At 36.3% G+C, this 19,791-nt stretch overlaps 1 protein-coding gene across 2 annotated transcripts; it reads left to right on the top strand.

The window, feature by feature from the left end:
• Positions 1-519: 519 nt before the first annotated feature.
• Positions 520-19,146, top strand: mgat1b (alpha-1,3-mannosyl-glycoprotein 2-beta-N-acetylglucosaminyltransferase b). Of its 2 annotated transcripts, none has more exons than XM_051136979.1 (3): positions 520-921; positions 12,889-13,802; positions 17,128-19,146. In XM_051136979.1, exons 1-3 carry the CDS (start codon positions 912-914, stop codon positions 17,827-17,829), a joined length of 1,626 nt encoding a protein of 541 aa, XP_050992936.1. In that variant the 5' UTR covers positions 520-911; the 3' UTR covers positions 17,830-19,146. The 2 variants fall into 2 exon arrangements, with proteins under 2 accessions (XP_050992936.1, XP_050992937.1); XM_051136980.1 differs by lacking the exon at positions 520-921 and adding an exon at positions 3,197-3,290.
• Positions 19,147-19,791: the final 645 nt, after the last annotated feature.

Genomic DNA, 19,791 nt, shown 5'->3' with positions numbered 1-19,791 from the left:
ACGTAAATCTTTCATGGGTTTTCTACTACATATTTCAGTAAGACACATCATTTATGTTACATTAAGCTATAAGTCTTAATACCTGGCGTTTTCCTTTAAAGATGTAAGCAAATGTCTGAAGTGACTGTGAACAAGTGCTCTTAACCAAAAGTGGAAAATGTGGGAACAGACCTGATCAGCTTCACGACTAGTGGTTCTCCAAGAGCTTTAAAACTAAATTTTGTTTAGAAAAAAGTCACTGAGCCACATAATACTTACGTATTTATATTGGGAGAAAAAACTGCACTTTCAGAAATAAAGGTATGAAAGCTTTTACTGGGGTGCATAGTACTAGAAATGATGGAAGAAGCGTTACAATGCAAAAAAAAAAAAAAATGTCGTGATTCACTGTATGGATTTATTGCAGATATATCAAGCATTCAGCTGTCCATCACCGCCTCACGACGGTTGCTAAGGCATCTTGTTGCTAGGGAAATGGCGAAGGGGAGGGCAGCGCGAAGGGGGCGGGTCCTACTTAATGAGTCAATCCGGAAGTGGAGAGTCGCTTTGCCTGTACACACACACAGCGGTAGCGGCGTCAAATGAAGCCCTCCATCAGTACATAACTGCTAATACAGCCGTTAAAACAAGCGCCCGGAACCGCGCGTCCTCACCTCGCCAGCTGATATCGCTGCAGACCGTACCGGATGTGAAACACGGAGCGGGACAGAGCGCACACACACACGGGGAAAGAGGGAAATGGGCGACAGCTGCAGGAATGGAGAGAGCCGAATATTGACAGCAGCGCCGGGTGAAGGCGACCGATGATGATGAGGATGATGAAGAAGAGTGAAAAGTGAAGCTCTCATTCTGACGGGTCTGCATCTCTTCGGTCACGGCCATCTCGCTGTTTAACCCCATCCTGTCCAGAGATGATGAAAGGTGAGAGGGGGAAAGCGGTCGTGGTTTGCGGTTTGTAGAAGTGTTAGCCACTATTACATTAACCCCAGTTGTAAGTGTGAATGCTAAACTGTTTGTATTAAAACCAGAACGCTTCTGTGAATATATCTTGTCAGTGTGACCCTGGCAGGAGTTGTAGCTTCAGGCAGGTCTAGTGCAGTGGATGAGCTCTTTCTGGGGATTAAAAGGGGAAAGTCGGTCCGGTTGAACGGAACGCGAACCTTTAACATCATGTCCGGTCAGTTCCGCGTGTTTTGGACCTTCTGCTGGTGTTTGTGATGACAGACTTAAGCTGTGGGACTCACACACACACCGGTCTAACAAGTACTAGTTAAACCATGATGCCACGTCATCCTACACTATAACCAAACTCAATATTTTACACCACAGACAAACGCCTCTTATGAAAATTAGCTGTGGTTTTATTGTAACCATGTTTTATTTTTATTTTTTTTCATATAACAGTAGATTTACTACAGATATCATGGTTAAACTATGGTTAGTGTAGCAAAACCACAGTTAATTTGTGGTAACCATGGTCTAACTATATTAAGCATGGTTTTTTGGTTTCATTTGTAGTAAAACCGTGGTTAATTTTCATAAGAGACACAAGGATCGGTCATGTTTTTCTTTGTGTTTCTTGTGTTTAGTTATCGATGTTATACATAATTATTTAAAAATGAATAAAAATGTAATATATAATGCAGTGTGCAAATGTAATGGAATGTAACGTGAAATACAAGATGCATTAGTAATGAATATAAAATATATTTTTATCAGTAAAATGTACAGGCATGTTTAGCACACTAATTCAAAGACAAAAAACTGTTTTTATTGTTTTATAAAATGTAAAACTTTAGTTAATTGAAATTATGCTGGAATAAAGTAAAATAGAAATCGTAGATGGCAAACTTAAAAAATGTGAACAAAAATTAGAAATGTTGACCTGCTGATTAACTGGTTTAAGTTGAAGTACTAAAATTACAAAAGTAAATTAATAAATAAATAAATTAAAAAATTAAGCTAAATAGAAATATAAAAAAACCCACACAAAATAATAGAAATGCACATAACAGAATGACTAAAATTTAAACAAAAATTAAAATAAAAACTGAAAATATAAGAATAAAAGCTAATTCAAAAGGTTAATTAATACGATAATAGTATAAAAATAATACTAAAGGTTGATGTAAAAACAATTTTATCTCAGAAATTGGTAGTAAATTTTATCAATAATGTAAAATGTGAATTAAAAAAATGTATTGGTAATGAACATAACACCAATTCAAGAAGCAGAACCGTTTTTATTGTTTTATAACATTTAAAACTGTTACAAAATTTTCTTAGTTAATTGAAAAATTGCTGGAAAGTAAAATAGAAATCTTAAATGGAAAACCTAAAAAAAAAGTAAACGAAAACAAAATGTTGACTTGCTAACCGACTGAAATAGATGTAATTTAAAGCACTAAAAAATTATTAAAACTAAATAAAAAAAAACTGTGTAAAAATATCAAATAAAATACAAATAAAAAGCTAAAAAGAAATATTGAAAACAAACTAACACAAATGCACATAACAGAACTACTCAAACCTGAAGTAAAATTAAACTGAAAATATAAAAATAAGTTAATTCAAAGTGTTAATTAATACTATAATAGCATAAACTAAAATAACACTGACTGCACACTGAAAAAAAAATTGCCATAGAAACAACTTTCACTCAGAAACGTCTAGTAAGTTTAATAATTACAACAATTAGCAAGTAACACATTGAACTAAACATGAAAGTGTGAAGTAGAAAGACTGAAATAGCATTTTCTTGTAAAACGGTTCATTTACAATGTGAAACAATCATTTTTGACACTATATATTAGTGTATAATCATAACAAATGATGAAAATGTCATCTCCTGCAACACTTGAAGAAGTTTCTGAAATCTGTAATTTTCATGGTTCCCACCGTTTTATTTCAGTACCCATAACTGTAGCAAAGCTACAACAATAATTATGGTTCCCATAGTGGATTTTTGTTGGAAAATGTCATTCACTTCAACCGAACATTTCTAAACAAGCGTTCCTACATTTGTTAAGATCTGTAAAACAACTGCCTCTCAGTCTTTACAAGGGACTGAATGAACCTCTCAGAGTGTCACACGTGTTAATGCGAGAAATGGAGGGCGTTAAAAGTACTCTGGAGCGTTAACTGGCAGCGTTGGCTCTTTGCATGGGTACAGTACTTCCCTCCCCTTTGCTTTCTCCTCCCCTCCCCTTTGGCTCATCTGTTTCTTGCTGATCAGCTTCTTGTGAATAGTTGGGGAAGAGACGTGGAAACATAGTCTACACTGTGTCCAGGTAATGCTTAACAATACCTCTTTACTGCTCCACACGAACTAGTACCAAACAAGCAACTTTTTGGGCTTCCTGTTTCACTTTGTGGTGTTCTTGGAACGTCATGATCTTTGGGCGTCTCTTGGTTTTTTGTGTGTATATAATGTTTTATCCTATTGCCTATTCAGCTCTTTCTTTTTAAGCTTTACAGATCTTTGCATGTACAATCTTGTTTTAAAAGTCTTGTCTAGTGGACACATTTGATTCCAGGTGTTTTTGATGAAACCTTATGCTGGAAGCATGTGTTCAGGCGCACACTGGGAACTGCTTGTGTTTTTGTGTCTTGTTTATTCCTCAGAAAAAAGCATGATGAGATGAGTTCCAAACCCTTCGGTGCCTAAATGGTTTCCGTCTGTCCTGCTGATTGTAGATTTGTGAGTGAGTACTCTAACAAGGTTAAGTGGAGATTAGTTAGCTGGTTGCAGCCAGAAGATTACTGAGGTTATTAACGGCACAGCAGACACCTTTCCCGTGCAAAGCACTTTATTAGGTGGCCTTTTGATGTTCGTTGACACATCGTCACACTCTCTGGCTGTTTCATTTGTGTCATTTAACCCTTTAGCGCTGAAACGTGTTTAAGGTTGATTCAGTGTTAGATGTGTGATCTGCATCATGACGAGTAGTCTTATGACCCTCTATTGACTTTTGTGTACGGCTCTGTGTCTGACACAAACAATGAATGGACTTTGTCATTGTAAAGTTGGGTTTTTTTTTACTAGCTGAACAGTAGTTCTGACTAGTGTGAGACAGAAAAGCAGGTCGTTTTAAGTAATAGATTTCCTGTGGAAAGATTGTGCTTCAGTGCTTTCAGATGCAGACGGTTACTTTTTTTAACCTTGTTACTTTAGTTTAGCTCAGAGTAGAGAGTGAAATTACATGCTACTGCCAGTGTTATAGCTGTCGTTTTTATCCATTCTGAAGCAGTGTTGGGCTAGTTGCTTAAAAATTTATTATATTACTAGTTACTCCTTTCAAAAGTAATATTATTACTTATTACTCATGGCTAACAGCAATTAGTTCCACTACTATTTACATTACTTTTCCATTAAAACCCAAAAAATTGGTAATTGCATCATTTTTGCAGCTTAGTACCACTACACAATGTATGTGTAACTTTGATGTTCTTGTCATCCATTCTCGCTACAAAATTAAATTAATGACTGCATTTCCTGTTGCTACATGATGTGGGCTTCTCCATATTCCGGTGAAGCTAGCTTGCGCCATTGGCGAAGTCACGTGTGTACATGCACCACGATTATGAAAATTGATAGGGACGACTGAATTTTTTAATTTCAAATCATTAGCAATTGTGACAAAAAGCAACTAGTAGCTAGCCATTTTTTAGATGGTAACTGTAATATTATTGCTTAAATTGCATCAGAAATTAGTTATAATACTACACTCTAAAAAATGCTGGGTTAAAAACAACCCAACTTGGGTTATTTGGCAACCCAGTTTTGGGTAAATATTGGACAGAAAACATGTTGGGTTATTTTGACCCAGCTGGTAGGTTAAATGTTTTTACCAAACATGCTGGGTTGTTTTATTTAAGTCAAGTATTGTTTATAAATTATTATATTGCTGGCTTATAATGGACTGGAATTCATAAAAACACACTGTATTACTAGAGGCAACAGCAATAATCAAAAGATGAACATTATTAAGCAAGGACACCCATTGACAAAAGTATAAGACAAATTGAATTTATTTTGGTGAATATAGCATAGTTAACAGTACTACACACATTTAAACTCGTTTAACAAGCATTTTAGAAATGAAAAATGTAACATTTAAAAGTAGCATTTTAATTTAAGCATATTTAATCATTCTCTGTAATCACTTTTCACAGAAATAGTGCTAATTCTAGTGCCGGTGTGTTGCTGAAATCTGAGCTGGTGATGGGGAACTGCGAACTTCAGACCGCCGCCTTGCTTTTCACTTGTAGCTGAAAGATGCCGTGACTGACTCCATAACCTGGCCATAAACAAACAGTACTGAGTTCAGTATTATAATGAATAAAATCAGTTTGTTATATGCAAGGCAAAAGGCGTTTCCATAATGCAAAGTGACTGCTGCTGATGCAGCTAAGTGACATCTCGTCCTTGTATATTGCATTGTGTAAAATAATATAATTAACAGCACAGTAAAGACTTCAGAAATTAAATAACATTTCGCTGAAGAAGTGCACCAAATCAGCGGTGAACCCAGCATTTGGGTAAAAAAAAAAAAAACAGCATTTTTTTGTGTAATAACTAGTTACTGCCCAACACTGTTCAGCAGTATATAAAAAATAAGCTACACTCTTAAAAATAAAGGTGCTTTAAAAGGTTCTTCAAGCGATGCCGTAGAAGAACCATTTTTGGTTCCACAAAGAACCATTCAGTCAAAAGTTCTTTAAAGAAAGATCTCTTTCTTACCTTTTTTATAATCTGAAGAGCCTTCTTTTGCCACAAAGAACCTTTAGTGAAACAGGAAGGTTCTTCAGATGTTAAAGGTTCTTTATGGAACCATTTAGACAAAAAAGGTTCTTCTATGGCGTCGTGAAGCACCTTTATTTTTAAGAGTGTAGTCCTACCCCATGATGTCATGAATTTAGTTGCCAATTAATTGGATGATATCTGCATTTGGTTAATAACCGTGCTTAGCCAGGTTAACATAAAATCAGGTCTTTTACACATGGGTCCATCCAGGTTTGGTTTAAATATGCTTAAATTTAGAGAAACCAGGGTGTTAAAACTAATATCAGATAAATGAAAATACAGTAAAAATCTGTTTTTGTTAGTTCCATTATTAGCGTTACTTCATAATATAATATAATATAATATAATATAATATAATATAATATAATATAATATAATATAATATAATATAATATTATAATAATATATAATATAATATAATGTAATATAATGTAATATAATGTAATATGGTAACACTTCAATATATTCTGTATGTGTGTGTCTTACACATATTATATAAACAAAAACTTTTATTTTGGATGCAACTAATCACAGTTAATCATTGCCAAGCACTAATATTAATTTCAAAATTTACTAATGCAATGTTAAAATCAGTTAATGCACTGTGAACTAACATGAACTATAACAATAAACATCTGCATTTTTATTAACTACCATTAACAAAGATAAATAAATAGTGTAATAAATGTATTGTTCATTGTTCATTCATGTTAGTTAATACGTTACCTAATGTTAACAAATGACACCTTATTGTAAAGTTGTTACGTATAATATATATATAAAAAAAAAATATGCTATCTTAACATTTTATTATATCTATGTGCATGTACACTACCGTTCAGAAAATTTGGGGTCATTAACTTTTTCTTTTTTATTTATTTATTTTTTGTTAAATAGTACTTTTTTCAGCAAAGATGCATGAAATTGATTAAAAGTGACAGTAAAGACATTGTTGCAGACATCTGTCAAACTTTCTATTTATCAAAGAATCCTGAAAAAAGTATCAGTTTACAAAAAAAAAAAAAACTATGCAGCACAACCGTTTTTGATAATAATCATAAATGTTTCTTGAGGAGCAATTGGCATGTTAGAATGATTTCTGAAGGATCATGTGACACTGAAGACTGGAGTAATGATGCTGAAAATTCAGCTTTGCATCAAAGGAATAAATGCCCCATGGGGGCAGCCGTGGCCTAATAGTTATGGAGTCGGGCTTGAAACCGAAAGGTTGCAGGTTCGAGTCCCAGGTCTGGCAGGGATTGAAGGTGGAGGGAGTGAATAACCAGCGCTCTTTCCACCCTCAATACCACGACTGAGGTGAGTCCCTTGAGCAAGGCATCGATCCCCCAACTGCTCCCCGGGCGCCTATCGCGATAGCGATATGGCTGCCCACTGCTCCGGGTCTGTGTTCACGGTGTGTGTGTGCGCACTTGGATGGGTTAAATGCAGAGCACAAATTCTGAGTATGGATCACCATACTTGGCCTCACGTCACGTCCACGTCCACATCCTTAAATTATGTTTTAACATATATTCATTTAGAAAACAGTTGAAATAATATTTCAAAATATTATAGTTTTAACTGTATTTTTGATCAAATAAATGCAACCTTGATGAGCATAAGAGATTTCCTTCAGCATTTTACCAAAAATTATTCCAACCCCCAAACTTTTGAACAGCCGTTCTGCTTTTTTTACATACTGGCATGAATACTGGCCAGTTAAAAAAAAAAACAACTCATAACGCTTGTCCGCTTGTAGAAATTACAGTTAGTAATTAAATTATTATACTCCATGTGACCTTTGCGCTAGAATTTTCCATCAATACTGTCAGTCCGTCTGTCTTTCTCAACATCAGTAGCAGCGTGGGATGTTTGCTGTTACACAACATTTGCACAAACACCACAATGTGCTGGAGTCCACCTGGATAATGTTGTTTTTCTTGTGCATAATTCTCACCATCCTTCACGAGTGCCATGGGTTTTGTGTCTAATGAAAAAGTGCTTACTCAAAGAATATTTATGACCTCGTAAATCCGCACAGGAACCGCTGGGCAATGCCACGTTTCTGTTTTAGGCTGGATGGATGTTCAGTTCTGCTGGACTGTCAGCGCACAGAGGCTCTTCTTTTGTCAGTGACAGACTTCTGTTCGTTGGCCACGCCACATGGTAACATAAAACCACACTTGGCACTACAGTAAAACTGACATCACGAGACTGAATCTTTCTGAATTTCACTCTCGGGAATTGTAGGCCTCATTTAGAAGGAAATTCCTGTCTGGTATACAAATGTTGGTCTGGCCCATTTAGAAAAAATAGGCTAGCTCTTGTTAGTAGCCCGCCCCTGCTGTCCAAAGATACATGGGGTCATGAAACGCATAAGCTAATTGGGGTCCAGAGCTGATATCTTAGCTGTGATTGTCGGTTCAGACTGTTAAAAAAATCACCATTGACTGTCACTGTAATTACAGAGTACTCTTTTGCGATGATGGCGCACGGCGGTCTGATCAAACTGTCAGTTTTAATTACTCTGGAGTGCCCTCAGCCTGCCAAGAGCTGGGTTTGCATAGTTTTCAAAGCATGCTGGGAAGTTTGTACTTCCTACAGCCCTCCTATGGAGTGGGGTGAATGAAATACTCTAATTTGTGTTCGAGATGAAGGCAGCTGTAGTACAGATGAAATATAGGCGAGGCCGTCGGAGAATAAAAGATTTATGGGCAATCATGCTGCGATAAACGTCTTTACGTAGCCTAGTATTTCCCATCCAAACCACAGACGAGATGTGAATGTAAAGACAAGACGTGCAGTGATAAATGTAGTTGGAGCCGTCACAAGAGATTGTGGGTGACTTGTGGGTAACTGCCTGCAATGGATGATTCATCATAACTGCAGTCAGCAGTTTTTAAGACAAACTCTCGACTTCTGTTCAAGTGACAGAAATGCTTGCTTATACGTTACATCTATTGTTGTGTGTATTACATTGTTAATCGACCTTAGACAGGGTTAACTGACACTGCAAATCCTGACATATGAAGTCCAAAGTAGAAATAAAGTATACTTAAATGCAAGCAAGTACATTTTTTTTGTGCTAAATAAAAAGTTAAATGTTATACACTCACTGTAAATACACTAATTAAAAGTATATTTCTACTTAAGTAGTACTTTAGTGCACTTGAGTATTCTAAAAGTATACTAATACCACTAATACTTCAACTGTTTTTTTCAGTGAATTGAAAAAAGTATACTACCGCAAAAATACAGAGATCTATTAGTGTATGTCTTAAAAGTGTGCTTTGAATTCTTTAAAAAATATTTAATTTTTAAGAGACTTTTACATAGTAATAGTACATTTTCCCAACTGTGGTACTTTAGTATACCTTAAGGAGAAGTCCACTTCCAAAACAAAGATTCACGTATAATGTCTTTCTTTTTTTCAGTCATGAAGAAATTATGTTTTTTGAAGAAAACATTTCAGGATTTTTCTCCATATAATGGACTGATATGGTGCCCCGATTTTGAACTTCCAAAATGCAGTTTAAATGCGGCTTCAAACAATCCCAAATGCGGTTGTAAACGATCCAAGCCGAGGAAGAAGGGTCGTATCTAGCGAAACGATCGCTTATTTTCATTAAAAAATACAATTTAAATACTTTTTAATCTCAAACGCTCTTCTTGCCTTTCTCTCCCTGAACTCTGTGTATTCTGGCTCAAGACAGTTAGGGTATGTCGAAAAACTTGTATTTTGTCCCTCAACTTAAAAAATCATTTCAGAATCATCCTACATCGCTGTAGAAGTTCCTACCCAGTTTTTGCAAAGTGAACATGCAAACACCCTTAACAAAAAAGGTAAAACAGCGATATAGGACGACTTCAAAGTTGCGGGAGAACATGAGATGGTAGTTTTTTGACATACCCTAACTGTCACGAACCGGAACAAAAACTGACATTAAAAAAAGTATATAAATTGTGTTATTTTTATTAAAATAACTGTATTGCTAGATAAGACCCTTGTTTCTCAGCTGGGATCATTTACAATCGCATTTGGGATTGTTTGAAGCCACATTTAAACTGAATTTTGGAAGTTCAAAATCGGGGCACCATATCAGTCCATTATATGAAGAAAAATGCTGCAATGTTTTCCTCAAAAACACGATTTCTTTTCGACTTATGAAAGAAAGACATGAACATTGTGGATGACAAGGGGGTGAGTACATTGTTTGTAAACTGTTGTTCTGGAAGTGGACTTCTCCTTTAATATAAATGCACTAATTAACACTAACTCAAATAGATTTTTGGTGTAGTCAGATATAGTACACAAAATATACAGAAGTGTTTTATATGTGCTTAACTTAAAAATGTGCTATGAACGTTTTACACACTATTTTAATGGATTTTCATGAAAAATACAAGTAAAACATAGTTGTTAAACTTTTTTTGGTGGCCAAGATACAGGTTAAATGTGTACTGAAATTCACCATTTAACAAGTATACTATTAGCATAAGCATTTTAATGTTGAAGAAAGTGCTACCTAAGATATACTAATAGTGTACTTGATTGTACTATTTAAAGTAGTTAAGTATATCATATAAAGGGAATATTAACATAGTTGCAGTACATTTAAAATTATTTATTAATGGATTAAAGAAATGGCATCAAATACGTCAACGGAAAAGATCACATATATTGTCAAAAAGATGTCTGTAGACCTTTTAATAACTTCATAAAGCACAATGCAAATGTTGATAGCCTGCTACAATAAGAACAAGCTCTAAGGGAGCAGGGTAGTATCATGGTCTATACATAGACTTGGGAGACTCTCTTTACCTGATTTAAGCATCCATTTTTTTTTTTTTTTTTTTTTTTTTTTTAATTAGTTAATTAATTTATTTTTTATTTAGGGAATAGGCTGATGGGAGGGAGAATGGGGTGTAAAATGTTTGCTGTGTTTACATGATTATTGCTCATTGTGGAATATGTTGTGATATGCAAACTGAAAAAAAAAAGTAATAAATATGTTGTTAAAAAAAATTAATGTATAAAAACACTGGCAATGCATTATAAATACCTTTTATATTTATTATTCTAATATTTTAAATAATTCATATGTTTATTTTCTGTGTGATGATAATATTTAAGTGTATGAATGATGGTTCAAGTGTACTACAAGTACATTTTTAATGCAGAGGTAGTATGTTAAAAGCACATAGTTCATATTCATGGTGTCTCAAAATAGCACAGTTGAGTACACAGATGTTCTTAAGATTAATTTTTAGTATATTAAGTACAAAATTAGTGTGTGAAAATAGAGCTCTTTAAATACATTATGGAAGTGTACTAAATGTACTGAAATAAGTGTATTTTAGTGCACTTTTTCATCTGGGGTAATAGTAAGAAAAAATAACATTTGATATATAAGAATATAATTATAATTTAATAATTATTGTTAATAATATAATTTGAAAGAAATACATTTAGGAAAAAAAGATTAATCACATCCGAAATAAAAGTTTTTGTTTACAAAATATGTGTGTGTATTGTGTGTATTTATTATGTATATATAAATACATACATGCATGTATATATTTAAGAAATATATGTTGTATTTTTGTTTTAATGCATTAAAAATATTTATATTTTCTTGCTGAAAGGCACAGGTAGCTAGGCCTATTTGGCATTTATTATAATGGGTTTATGTGAAGATATTTTTAAGTTCACATAATTAGAAGTTATTTTTTTTTTAAGTAAACAAAATAAATGTTTAAAAAAAATGTTAAAAGTGATGGCTCTCAATTATTCTGTAATGTTGAATGGCTAGAATCAATGGTTAAATAAAAGGGGAGAAATCATAGAAACTTCAGTTGGTATCAGTGATACTTGTCTTCAGTTATAAAAAAGATGGCATTAAACAAATATGAAAAATATATATTCTTTATGTTGCTTCTACATTAATTTGAAGATTGAATGTGAACTTATTGCAATATAAAAGTATAATTAAAAACTTTAATGTCAGATGGAATTAATCGCAGTTATTTTTTTTTAATCAATTGACACCACTAATAAATATATACATGTAAATGTTTTTAAAATATATACTACGTGTGCAGTATACAAACACACATATTATGTGAACAAAAACTTCTTTTAAAAGTGATTAATCGTTGACAGTGCTAATATTTATTAATTCAAACCTTTTAATATTCATAAATTTGGCAGTCAAAAAGGTGCCAACAAAGGATAAAACCTGGTCATAAATAAATAATCTGAATATATATTACACACTTAATAATAATGTCATTCAAATGAAAATATGAAGACAAGAATGTTATTATTGTGAAGTGAGATTTTAATAATGTAAAAAATAATGTGTCAGTAAATATTTAGTAAGTTTTCAATTTTAATTAATTTACCTGCTTCATCCCATTTGATATACAAATTTTCAACATGTTTTTTTCTATAAATGTGTACAATGGTAAACTGATAGTTCACCCAAAAATGAAAATTCTGTCATTGATTACTCACCCTCATTTTGTTCCAAACCCATAGGACTTTCATTCATTCATTCATTGAAAGCACATTGAAGACTGACATGGAAGAGAAGAAATCGTTGAATAGTCGTTGTTTTCATTTTGTTTTGTTTGCGCGCAAAAAGGATACTTGTAACATTGTGGTTAAACCACTGACGTCACATGGACTATTCTAACAATGTCCTTACTACCTTTCTGGGCCTTGAACGTGTCAGTTGCGTTGCTGTCTATGCAGGGACAGAAAGCTCTCGGATTTCATCAAAATATCTTAATTTGTGTTCTGAAGATGAACGAAGGTCTTACAGGTTTGGAACGACATGAGTGAGAGTAATTAATAAAAGAATTTTCATTATTGGGTGAACTATCCCTTTAAATGATTCCTGCCATTACTTTATCAACATTAGTAATTTCCTAGCAAAAAGACGTGCATCATGAGGCAGACATTTTTTAACATTTAAATAGCATATTTAGATTAGATTTAAACCTGTCTGTTCTCAACCTCGTTCTTATCTGAGATTTATTTATCTCTAAATTAATGTCTTCCTTTTCTCTATTTCTAGCATTTTCCTCACTGCGGTCCCTCCTGTGGTGTCACTGGGCCATGGTTCGCAAGAAAGGATCTCTTATTTTGTGTGGAGCTTTTCTATTTGTAGCTTGGAACGCATTGCTCCTCCTTTTCTTATGGGGGAGGCCTCCCATTGGCCGACTTGGTGAGGGAGGCGGAGCTGAACCAGGGGCCGGAGAGGAGTGGGGTGGCAGAAAAACAAAAGTGAGCGGCGCTAACGGATTGGCCGGCGAAGTGATCAGATTGGCCGAAGAAGTAGAATCAGAACTGGAAACTCAGAAGAAGCTTCTCAAACAGATACAGAGTCACAGGGAACTATGGGAACAGAGGAAAGAACTGGGAAAGAGGGATTCTGAGGACACAAAAGATTTAAGGAATGTCGAGGAGCCTAAAAAACCTCAGCAGATTCCTGTAGTACCTCTAAATCTTAAAATTGTTGATGATACAAAAACTGTTACAGGAAAACATGAAGTTCTAATGGTTACGCCACCTCAGCTGGTCATGAAGGAGCAGGAACCGGAACAAGAGGACAAGAAAATGGCGGAAAATGAAGTAGGCCGTACTAAGCCAAGCCCTCAAATCATTATCCCAATTCTCGTCATTGCCTGTGATAGAGTAACAGTAAAGAGAAGTTTGGATAAACTGATACAGTACCGTCCTTCTGCTGAGCTTTACCCAATCATTGTCAGCCAGGACTGTGGCCACGCAGATACGGCAAGGGTGATTGGCTCCTATGGCAGTCAGATAACCCACATTAGCCAACCTGATCTCGCGGATATTCCAGTGCGACCCGACCACAGGAAGTTCCAGGGTTACTACAAGATCGCCAGGCACTACCGTTGGGCCCTAAACCAAGTGTTCAACGTCTTTGCTTACTCCACAGTGGTCATTGTGGAGGATGACCTAGAGGTAAGATCATGAATGTGTTTTCATTTATGACTGGTTGTCATATTTGTCCTGCATTTGATCATTATTATAGGTTAACCAGATCCATGTAGTAAGAGTGGCAAATCTCAAAGGATTCCACAATTTTCCTCTTTTATAATTCATAGAGAGGAATTTTGATAAGAGCTTGTCTCTCGCTCAGAGGGAATATTTTCATTTGCACATTTCTGAACCCTTTCCTTTGAAATTTTCACAGGTGAACTGATTACAAAGTATAATATGCACCAAAAAACCCATTAATAGGACCGCGGTAAAGCTTCAGTCTTGTTGTCGTGAGTTCTCTAAAGGATAGGATCAAGGTCCTTGTTTAACTTTGCTATTCAGGCAAACAAGGTTTTTGCATACTCATTACTTTGTTCTGTGATGGATTTGAAACCTGTCGTTGCGGTGCTTTAAGGGTGATTTACATTTTTTTTTTTGCTTAAACAAACCTCTCTACTCAAGGGGAAATTGTTACTTTTAGATGTCTGAGTCATTGACAAGTAACAGTGTTCATGAACACCTCATGGACAAATCTTTTCAAAATCTAATTTAAAACAAGTTATTACTCCTTGATTACATGATGTTTTAAATGGTTTCAAAACTTTTATCATTTTCAGAAAAAAAAAATAACTGAATGACTGTGGTGTAACCATCAAGTTAAAAAGTAGTATCTATGTTCCTTATACTCTGAATACATGTAAGTGTACACATTAGATATTTTCAAAAGGTTTTTGAATATTTTTCAGGTATTTTTTCTTACACATATCCTGAATTCATATAATAAATATCATGCCACATGACGTTTTAAAAGGTTAAATTATCTGATATTTTAAGACTCAACAGGGGTCCTTTCTGTGACAGCATTTCCTTTTTTGTTTTTTTATTCTGGATGCTGGGTGCACCAGGTTTGTATGTTTTGCACCACATGACATTGATTTGGCGGACAAATGTATATATATTTGTACGTGAACTGACCCCGAGCAGTGGGCAACTAATATGTGCAGTTATGGGCAACTGGGGGTTCGGTGCAGAAGGTGGAAGAGAGTGCTGTACATTCACTTCCCCCACCTACAATCCATGCCGGTACTGAGACTCAAACCCACGACCTTTGGTTTGCAAGTCTGACTCTCTAACCATTAGGCCACGACTGGTTTAAGATAAAAACTGCAGGACAGTGAACCTCTAGGAACAGGATTGCACACCCTTATAAAACATTCTGGATCAGGGGTGCCCAGTCCTGTTCCTGGAGATCTACCAGAAACTTCAGCTCCAACTCTGATCAATCTCTTCAGTAGTACTTGATAATTACAGACATCTGGGTTGGCGCAGGGCTGGAACTAAATCTACAGCTAGGTAGATCTCCAGGAACAGGATTGGACATCCCTGGGCATTCTGAATAATCATAAGCTCGTTAGTCAATGGGTCTCCAAACTCTGTCCAGAAGGGCCAGTGTCCTGCAGAGTTTAACTCTAACTTGCATCAACACACTCTGCAGGACACCGGCCCTCCAGGAGCAGGACTGCAGACTTCAGTTCAAACCCTGCGCCAACTTAGATGTCTGTAATTATACAGTGCTACTGAAGAGATTAATTAGCTGGTTCATGTGTGTTTGATCAGTTTTGGAGGTGAACTTTGCAGTACAGTAGATCTCCAGGAACAGGACATGGACACCCCTGCTCTAAAACTTTACAAATCAGGGGTGTCCATGTCCTGTTCCTGGAGATCTACTGTACTGCAAAGTTCACCTCCAACCCTGATCAATCTCTTCAGTAGCACTGTATAATTACACACATCTGGGTTGGCGCACGGTTTGAACTTAAGTCTGCAGATTAGAGGTTCTCCAGGAATAGGACTGGACATCCCTAGCTATTTTGAATAATCATAAATAAGCTCATTATTCCAGGGGTCTTTAAACTCAGTCCTGGAGGGGCAGTGTCCTGCAGAGTTTAGCTCCAGTTTGCCTTGGCACACCTGCCTGGAAGTTTCTAACATGCCTAGTAAGACCTTGATTATTGTGTTCATTTTTGGAGGCGATACATCTCCAATAATGAATGTGATATTGCATAGCTTGTCAGTGAACTACGGCTTTGTGTAGTAAATGCCGCTCCATCTGACAGTGCATGATGGAGATTTACGACTAATCACAAAACTGGCATTACTGACGAGATGCGCATGATAATCGCATCCGATTATTTGCACAGCCCTATTTAACAGGTTGGAGCTGAACTCTGTGGGACACCCGCCCTCCAAGACCAAGTGTGGAGACCCCTGCATTAATCTATCTCAGAGGTGCCCAATCCTGCTCCTGGAGGGCCACTGTTTGTAGTTTAACACCAATCCCAATTAAACACACCTGAACCAGCTAATTAAGGTCTTACTAGGCATTTCGGACACTTCCAGGCAGGTGTGTTGAGGCAAGTTGGAGCTAAACACTGCAAGGCAGTGGCCCTCCAGAACCGAGTTTGAGCATCCTTGGTCTCTCTAGTCTATTTAGTATAAGAGGCTTTTACACCTGAGGAACTTTTTCATAGTTCCTCAAACAATTGGCGGAAGCTCCTGATTATTGGCGTGTTCACACCACAGGAACTAGGAACATATTTAGTTTTAGGAACTCCATTTGGGGAACTAAATTAGCTCCTTCTTCAGAGTAGAGTCTAAAACAGTTCTATACTACGTGACAAAAGTGTATGCTGATTGGCCAAACACATACAAAACAGGCTACGCAGCATTTTTAAAAAGCCATGTAGAAATATTTACACCACAAACATGGAAAACAGTGATAATGTCATTTAGCTACCTTTTGTGTTCGTTTCTCAGCCGATGATATGTATCACTGCAAGTTGTCATAGGAGATTTATTTAGATTTTCTGACTATTTCAGTCGTGTAGTCAGGGGCCTCCAACCTCAGTCCTGGATGGCCGGTGTTTTATACATTTTAAGGCTGACATTTAAAAGTAATTGTGAAAATAATGTTGTCTGTATTGGCAGTTTGGTTTATTGTTTTTCTGTTGACCAATGTAATCCAGGTTTGCTCCCTCAGATTAGCACATTTAAGTGATCAGTGGATTAACTGTGATCATGATATTGGTTAAGCTCTACTAAGGAGCACAGTTGAGCACCACAGAGATTCCCTAAGGCTCAAACACACATTTTTTTTTTTTTTTTGTACATTTTTATAAAACAGCCAGCTGTTTTAAATGTTCATCTAACGATCTTTGAACACATCTAGACCGCCATTTCTGTCCAGTTTCTGGTTTATCATCATTTCTTCTTTATGTCTTTAAACTGATTTTGTTTCATCTCGTAGGTGGCCCCCGACTTCTTTGAGTATTTCCGTGCACTCTACCCCATCTTGCGGTCGGATCCGACTCTGTGGTGCATTTCAGCCTGGAACGATAATGGGCGGGATGGGTTAGTTGACCCAGGCAAGGCTGACCTCCTTTACCGGACAGATTTCTTTCCCGGCCTCGGATGGATGCTTTTGAAGGAAGTCTGGGCAGAGTTGGAGCCCAAGTGGCCCAAGGCATTCTGGGATGACTGGATGCGGCACCCAGAGCAGCGGAAGGACCGCTCGTGCATTCGTCCCGAGATCTCGAGGACTATGACGTTTGGCCGGAAAGGCGTCAGTTTGGGTCAATTTTTCGACCAGTATCTGCGCTACATAAAACTCAACACTGAATTCGTGCCTTTCACTAAACTGGACTTGTCCTACTTGGTCAGGGAGAAGTACGACGAAACATTTGAAAAGGAAGTGTATAGCGCACCCTTGGTGAAGGTGGAGGAACTACAGCAAGGTGGAAGCCTGAAAGGCTCCGGGCCGTTTCGAGTTCAGTACTCCAGCAGAGACAGCTTCAAAGTGCTGGCCCGCAACTTGGGAGTTATGGACGACTTGAAGTCAGGGGTTCCCCGTGCTGGTTACAGGGGCATAGTCAGCTTTATTTCCCGCGGACGACGAATTTATCTCGCTCCCCCTGAGGGTTGGACTAAATACGACACCAGCTGGAGCTGAGGAGGATGAGCTGAAGACCACAAAAGACCAGAAAGAGAAAACTCACAACTATTATTACAAGTACAGGAGGAGAGAAACGCCCTCTCAAACCAAAGAAAACAGAGGCAGGGTGTGAAAGTTTGAGGAAAGGTTAACGCTAAGGTGTGAGTATACAATAACTGCTGTTTTGTTATGGAGGAACACCCAGGAATGCTGGGAACAGCACAAAAGTCGGTGCATCGCATTTGCGCAGCAATCATGCAACAATCTTCCCTCAGAGAAAATAGTTACGCTGCAAACAGCTCCTATGCAGAATTGCTCATTCTGATATGGAGAAAAATGATCTGATTGTTTCTTCTTTTTTGCTTATTTGAACATTTCTGGTGATTTTAGCAATCCAAACGGCATATAAGAGTCTTATATTTTATCCTACCAGTGTCAGTTGGGTGAATCTCATGAAAACTCACATTTTACTTCAAAATTAAAAGAGGAAATTATATTTGCATATATGCAGAAAAAAACAACCATTTTATCTTTTTGACATTATATTCAATGCAAACTCATTTTTTTCCCTAAATGATCTTTTTTTCCATTATTCTGAGATGATTTTAATTCTAATAGGAATTACTGTATAATTAATATATATTATTATTGTAATTATATTATATATAATGAATAAGTTTTATTATTATTTGCTTAATTTTAATACATTTTTTTTTTTGCTTAAAAATGTGTTCTTGACAAGTGAGATTCAGCCTTTTACAAAACCAACCTGAGTGTTAAAACCCCTTTTAAAACAAAGTTCTATGAGTCCCTGACATCATTCTAAATGAAGATTGTGTATAATTGTTGTCTAATTTGATCGATGCATTCATATAAATGCGCAGACTCGTTCATTTGACTTTTTATGTAGCACCGTTGAATCAATGAAGTTCAAGCTTGTTGCCAGAAATTATTCAAGGCTTGTGTAACTTGCATACCAAAACTCTGGACAGCATCTCTTCTGTGCCATTCTGTTGAAGTACTGTACTTGAACCTGTTTTTGTTTTAACTGCTCTTCCTGGAACGGGAGAGCTCTCATTGCTTTTTAAAGATGTTGTAGGTTTGTTGCAAAACCAGTGGTCATAGAAATCGCTTTATATGTTCTTACGGATGAAATGAATGGATTTCAGTAGGCCAGAGGAAACATTTGAATTAAATGTACTGTATCTAAATGTTTGGAAGAGAAGATCTGATATTAATGCATATGCAGTATGAAGAAGTGTGAAACCACTGCCTGACATGTTTATAACTTTAATACATTGAGAATAAAACAGACTATTTTGATATTTGACAATATATACTGTTTTTTTCTGTCTTTTTTGACCATATAAACATCCTTTTAGGAAAAATCTGTCATTTTTTCTTTTAAAGCCACTCATTTCAAAGTTTGTAAACGTGTTTTTGTGTCTTGTTGGTTGTTAAAGCTGAAATCCTATCTTGCGGCATCCTTCCAGAGATCATTTATCCAAACCCAACATCAGCACTTATCCAGGCGCCATTGTGACACCTTTGACGTCTCTGTTGCTCCAGATTTCCTTTCTCACTCCTCGTGTGTCCTGTTGACTTCCTGTCTCATGGCTCTCTGTTGTTGATATACCATGTTCATTTCCTGTTCTTGTACAACCACCAGCAACATTCGAAAAGCCAAAGGATGTGTGTTACTGATTAGATGAATTGTATGCTCATTTTGTGTTTTTTTAGCCATTAATCTGATTCATTTTTCTGGGAAATGGGCAGGGGTGAATTATACTGGAACTGGATCTCATTCTAGCATGATTGATTAACTGGTTGATCATATTGCCACATCAGACCAGGAACATGAGTAGTAGTTACTTGAGAATGTATCTAGTGTGCTTTCACATTTTATGACTTGTTAAAAAGAGCTAGTTTGATAGATCTCTTTTAAGCCTTAACAGAGTGGAATCTGGAGATGATTTTTGG

This window comes from Labeo rohita, chromosome 19, assembly GCF_022985175.1.
Source record: "Labeo rohita strain BAU-BD-2019 chromosome 19, IGBB_LRoh.1.0, whole genome shotgun sequence".
Lineage (NCBI taxonomy): Eukaryota > Metazoa > Chordata > Actinopteri > Cypriniformes > Cyprinidae > Labeo > Labeo rohita.
Note: the sequence above shows the minus strand (reverse complement) of the source record. Positions and strands in the feature narration are given on the sequence as shown.